General features: G+C 42.2%; 1 protein-coding gene across 1 annotated transcript; it reads left to right on the top strand.

Moving 5' to 3' along the window:
- The first annotated feature begins 620 nt into the window (after positions 1 to 620).
- LOC109177872 (mitogen-activated protein kinase kinase kinase YODA-like) lies at positions 621 to 5,442 on the top strand. The gene is made up of 11 exons (XM_019327349.1): positions 621 to 872; positions 909 to 1,441; positions 2,481 to 3,074; positions 3,154 to 3,241; positions 3,489 to 3,551; positions 3,625 to 3,788; positions 3,896 to 3,971; positions 4,067 to 4,126; positions 4,209 to 4,334; positions 4,428 to 4,640; positions 4,828 to 5,442. The coding sequence occupies exons 2-11, from the start codon at positions 930 to 932 to the stop codon at positions 4,945 to 4,947; spliced, it is 2,016 nt and encodes a 671-aa protein (XP_019182894.1). The 5' UTR covers positions 621 to 872; positions 909 to 929; the 3' UTR covers positions 4,948 to 5,442.
- Positions 5,443 to 6,232: the final 790 nt, after the last annotated feature.

The following is a 6,232-nucleotide window of genomic DNA, read 5'->3' as shown; positions in this document are numbered from 1 at the left end:
GCAAAATTGGCGCACCTTAAGTGTCAAACTGATGCACTTAAGTGTTAACTGACGCACCTTAAGGTTCAAACTGACGCACCTTAAGCTACATACTTAATTAAACAGCTTAAGCTATAAACTTACGCACTTTACGTTTTAAACTTAAACACCTTAAGATTAAACTTAGACACCTAGCGCTATAAACTTACACACATTAAGCTTTGAATTTATGTACCTCAAACTTTGAAAATATGCACTTTAAACTTTACAATTACGCGCTTTAAACTTTTAACAATACACAAAACTATCATAATATCACCGTATTTTTTTAAAATTTATCTTCATTATGAGCTGTTAATTTTGGTAAGGTCAATGACTATAATTAATCCGCATATTTTATCTGGGTGAAATTTCGCGTTGATCCCTTGTCTATATATAATGAACCAGACGTAAAAAAAAATGCAAAGCAAGTATGACTAAGATATAGAATAAGGTTGTTTTTGCACGGTTTGTTTAAAAAAAAAAAAAAAAAAAAGTTTTTGCACGGTCAACAGATAAAAAAGCAAAAAAAAAAAAAAAAAAATGAAGTCTGTAAAGATGCAAAGGGAGGTTGAGTTGCACAAAATTTAGAAATAGGGAATAGGAGAAGACAGGTATTTTGACCTTAGGACGGGGGACGCTTTCCCATTCGGGTGGTGTCGTCGTCGTAGGTTGCTTCCTTTTATTATTCCGACATTTTCCCTTTCTCTGTTACCGTAACATCCGCCCTTGCCCCCATTATCCTTCATCTTCATCGTCATCTTCTTCTTTGATTCTTAGATTATTAGGATTGTTTTCCGGGGAAGCTAACAACTACCTACGGCGACTGCGGCGTCCTCTTCCGCCTCCTCCATATTATAATAATTATTATTAATATTATATTATTATTATATTATTCTCCGACGTAATGCATGTTAGTATTGATATATCTAGGAAAATCTCAGGCAATGCATTGGTGGCAGAGCGCCTTTTCCTCCGTCTATTCCACCTCCTCCTCCTCTTCCGCCAAGGTACATTCCGATGATAGCCTGATTGTGTCCGGGGGTGGGGGGTGCGCCCTGAGAGGGGCCTTCTTCTTTGGCCGCAGCCGCCGCCACGCCACCAAGCGCCACCACCTCACCGACCAGGACATAGATACTTGTGTTCCCGTTAGAAAGAGCTCCAGCTGCGACAATTCGCCGGCCAGGATTTCTTCTTCCTCCTCCGGGACTCAACCCTCTCCCATGCCTCTCCCGCTCCCGGAATTGCAAACTCTCATCCGCCAAGTCTCCCATTCCTCCACCGATTCTTGCAGTATCCCTCTGCCTTCGCCTGAGGACTCCATTCCCAATCCCAAAGATAGAGACGTCAAGAGAGACAAAACTGATTCTCATCCTTCTGTCAATTGCGATGGGCAAGGCGAAGGAGCTCTCTCCCTGCAGAGGTGAATTCATTCATTTTTACCTAAATATGCCTTTTCTTTTTGCAATATTTTCAATTTCTTGCTCTTTGATGGAGCCAATATTTATACGACCAATCTTTGTGCAATTCATAATTCTTGCCCACAAGGTGAAATTCCCTCGTCCTCCCCCACTCCAACCCGACAGGATAGTGGAGTGGTAAATCAAGGTGATGGTTTATTAGGTGTAAGGACGGGTGCTTGGTGCCCACGTGGAGCCCACCATATTAGGTGTAACTTTCACATTGGAGCTGCCAAGCTCGATCCGGTATCCTTGCCCACAAGGCAAAATTTCCTAGCCCCCAGCCCCCACCCCCCACCGTGGTCAAATTGGATAGTGGAGGGGCAAATGACGATGACAACTGAATAGGTAGAAGGACCAGTGTCGGTGTAAGGAGCCCACCAAGTCGTGTGTAACTCCTACACTACGGTTGTCAGGCTGTCATTGCCCACAATCTATCACGCAGGAACCAACTGAGTTGTCCTGCGGGCAGCAATTGATAATTCTTGCCCACAAGGCGAAATTCCCTCGTCGTCCCATGACTCCACACTCCGGCCCGACAGAATAGTGGAGTGGTAAATGTATGTGATGGTTCATTAGGTGTAAGGACGGGTGCTTGGTGCCCACGTGGAGCCCACCATATTAGGTGTAACTCCCACACTGGAGCTGTCAAGCTCGATCCGGTATCTTTGCCCACAAGGCGAAATTTCTTAGCCCCCAACCCCCCACCGTGGTCAAATTGTATAGTGGAGGGGTAAATGATGATGACGGCCGAATAGGTAGGAGGACCAGTGTCGGTGTCTACAAGGAGCCCATCAAGTCGTGGTGTAACTCCCATACTACGGTTGTCATGCTGTCATTGACCACAATCTATCACGCAGGAACCAACTGAGCTATCCTGCGTGCAACAATTGATAATTCTTGTTTTGATATTACTTGTAATGTTAACATTTTGGCCTGCAATGTGGCTTTGCTGGGTTAAATGAACCAAAGTCCTCTACTTTTGTGGTCTGGTTTTCTCAGGTCACTAAACCAAGCTGCAAGAAAGAACACAGGAAATCCTGAAAGTCAGGCTCGATGCAGGAAGTCCCCTGGAGAGCCTATTGGCACCAGAAGGACGACAGAATTGAAGATTCCTGCAGCCATTAGCGCTCCATCTAGTCCTTATGCAAGTCCTTCGCACAGCCCGCTAAATCATGCCAGTTATCATTCCAGTCCAAAGTTCTATACCCCTCCTACGTTTTTCCAAGGTTGGTCTGCCTCTGAGATGCCTCATTCCGCAGACCATACTCTAGGCTTCCCTTGTCAGCTTTCACCGGACAAAATGGCGTTTAGCAGTGATAACTCTCCTCACCATAGTCCAAGCCGCCCTGCATCTCCTTCGCTGAATATATTACCTAATGAAACCTCAATGTTGAGGCGTGACAGTGGCTCTCAGAGCAATGTCCACCCCTTACCCCGCCCTCCATCCGCTGCTGCACCATCACCACAGCCTTCTCCTTCTCCTTCTCTGCCTGTTTCTCCTATGCAAGAATTGATGCCCATCAAAGGCCAATGGCAAAAGGGAAAGCTCATTGGGCGCGGGACATTTGGAAGTGTATATGTGGCTTCCAACAGGTACACAAGATTTCATGTATTATATATATGTGCAGTCTTTTTTATAAAACACTAAATCCTTGTGTCGTTATTCTAAAAGAGAAACTGGAGCTTTATGTGCAATGAAAGAAGTCGAACTATTACCAGATGATCCCAAATCTGCTGAATGTATGAGGCAATTGCAACAGGTTGTTTTCCTGATTCGCCCCGTTTTTTGTTGTCTATATTACTAATCTTTAACCTTAGCATGTCCTAGAAACCTTAACTAGTGTTTGTCCTCTTAATGGCGTGCTAATTATCATCTTTGTGCTTCAGTAGGTTGAGAAAGTAGTTATGAACAGATACTACATTGCAACAGAGTCAGTAGTACTCAAAAAAAAAAAAAAGTTAAATATATTTTGTCCTCTTAATGCTAATTATCATCTTTCGGTGCAGGAAATTAAAGTTCTCAGCAACCTCAAACATCCCAACATAGTACAATATTATGGAAGTGAAATAGTGAGTGTTTGGCATAGGTTGTTGTCCCTTGGCAAACATTTGCCCTTAACAAAGCCTTTGCTTCATTGTACAGGCTGGTGACAGTTTTTACATATATCTTGAATATGTTCATCCTGGTTCTATCAACAAGTTCATTCGTGATCATTGTGGAGCAATTACAGAATCTGTTGTTCGTAATTTCACCCGCCATATCCTTTGCGGGTTGGCTTACTTACATGGAACAAAAACCATACACAGGTAAGAGTCTTGAACATAATAATATATAGGAACTGCTTGTTTTGTGTATGTATAGAAAATTTATAACAGAACTAAAATACTCGAGCACTTTTGCTGGATGTTGATAGGGATATCAAAGGCGCTAATTTGCTTGTGGATGCATATGGTGTCGTCAAGCTTGCTGACTTTGGGATGTCTAAACACGTGAGTGGATATTTGAGTGGCTGACCATATGGACAGTCGGTCTTTTGTGGTATCTTTGATTTTGATTGAATATAATCCTTGTTCTTGTTATTCAGCTTTCTGGACAAGCAGGATACCTTTCTTTGAAGGGAAGTCCGTATTGGATGGCCCCCGAGGTATCTAATCCTTATTTGTTTTCGTGTAACATTCTCTGAATCGCGTTACTGAGTACTAATATCTTTTGTTGCCGGTCTGCAGCTCATGCAATTGGGTGCACAGGACAACTCTAATTCCGACTATGCTTTTGCTATTGATATATGGAGTTTGGGTTGTACTATAATCGAAATGATGAATGGGAAACCGCCTTGGAGTGAGTATGAAGGAGTAAGTGAAGCACATTATTGTTCCATCCATGTTTTGCATTAGCATTAGCCCTTCCTCGAATTTAATGTTCGATGTAAATATATATATATACAGCCTGCAGCCATGTTCAAGGTCCTAAAGGAAACCCCGCCAATACCTGATTCGCTATCACCCGAGGGAAAAGATTTCTTGCAGTGTTGTTTCCGCAGAAACCCAGCTGAGAGGCCTACAGCTAGCATGTTATTAGAACATCGGTTTGTGAAGAACTTGTATCAGCAGCTAAGTCTTCCTCAATGTGTCCGGCCACTGAATGGGTTGATACTTACAGTAAGTCACTTCTGTTGAGCATATAACCATTAATGTGCAATCCAACTATCAGTTTAAAACTTTTAGTTGAGATGGAGCCCATGTTTCAATTACTTCCACATTGTTGCAAATTAAACCGAGGTTTCTGTCTTGCTTGCTGTCTGTTTAAAAACCGGTTACTTATATACTGTGATGTGATGATACTCAGGATAATCTGCTGCTTAAAAGAGAGAATAAAAATGAACTATCTGCGAAAGAAGTGCTTATGAATCCTAGATCAGAGTCGCCCTTTTCATCCTCGTCGTTCTGCATATCGGGCTCTACATGAACACACATTCTCAAGAGGGCGCGGCCTAACTCAACCCCTGCCTGCATCTGCCCAGTGATCTCAACCTCGCTTCGCCTCGTTCCACTCTCGAGACCATTCAATTCCCACTTGGCCAATTATTCAACTGTTTTGCAGATGATTTGGGGGGCTTTTTCAGATTCAAAAACATGCATGAGATGATCAGGTACAAGTGCAAAACTGCAAAGACATTGGCAAAGGGATCACCACTTATTTTTGTTGGTTTCTTTTCCAGTGAGAGGTCACTGGAGATGATGTGTATATATATATATATATACCTCACAGACCAATGTCTGCACATACATGCACTTTGTTGCAGCCATAGGCATTGAAGTTGGAGAATGCATTATTGTAGGTTATGTGCCTTGAGCAGATGAGGTTTATTTCCAGGATACAATAATTTCTCCATTCCTGGAGATACTTACACTGCTTTCTTTCTTATTCTACAAATTGAATGCCCAATCCAACTCAATTTAATTCCACTTCTTCATCCAACACATGCATCAACATCACAATGCAAATTTAGGGTTTATCCAGAAATGCACTTTATATTGTTAAAAATTATACTTTTGAAGTTAGAAAAAATTATAAAAAATATTACTGTATCTTTTTTTTTTTTTTTCTCTCAAATTACATTAGATCTGTTAAAACTTTCTAAATGAATAATTAAGATTAATTTTTAATTTAATTTTTTCTTGAGATTAAATCAATAAATCCTCATGTTTTTTTTTTTTTTTTGAAAAATATGTGATAATTCATTAGAAGTAAGCCGCAATAATGTCAGGTGGAAAAAGATCCCAATACATAGCAATAGGATGCAGTAGAGGCTAAAGAATGAGCTAAATAATTGTCTGATCTAGGAATAAAATTAAACGAACAAGAATCAAATAAGGATGCAGCTGCTCTGCAGCTGTCAATGGCCCGCAGATGGTGGTGAAATAAGATAACGCTGTAGTGTCAACCATGATAAGGCTTCCTTGCATGCGAAAGCCTCAGTCATAAGTGGTGAGAAACAATCCAGGAGAGGTGCACTGAATGCCGCAACATATCCCCCACCCCTGTCGAGTAGAATTGCTCCTACCGTGGCCTTGCCTGTTTCGTGGATGAAACCAGCATCGACACAGCAAATTCTTGGTGACGGCACGGTTTCCATAGCAGGCGGCATGTCGGAGTGTACATCTGGCTGCGGCAATGGGTCGGCCGGTAATGGCGACTCCGGCTGTGCTCGGGCGTTGGCAGCATGAACACGACGCCAGGCTTGCATGTT

Source organism: Ipomoea nil, unplaced genomic scaffold, assembly GCF_001879475.1.
Source record: "Ipomoea nil cultivar Tokyo-kokei standard unplaced genomic scaffold, Asagao_1.1 scaffold0805, whole genome shotgun sequence".
Lineage (NCBI taxonomy): Eukaryota > Viridiplantae > Streptophyta > Magnoliopsida > Solanales > Convolvulaceae > Ipomoea > Ipomoea nil.
This window is presented reverse-complemented; position numbering and strand designations above follow the sequence as displayed.

Bases quoted from the DNA above. Each gene is read 5' to 3' on its own strand.
- LOC109177872 (XM_019327349.1), top strand. From the start codon at position 930: ATGTTAGTATTGATATATCTAGGAAAATCTCAGGCAATGCATTGGTGG. The intron at 3,972-4,066 runs GTGAGTGGATAT...CTTGTTATTCAG, and splicing joins ACTTTGGGATGTCTAAACAC to CTTTCTGGACAAGCAGGATA. The intron at 4,641-4,827 runs GTAAGTCACTTC...GATGATACTCAG, and splicing joins TGAATGGGTTGATACTTACA to GATAATCTGCTGCTTAAAAG.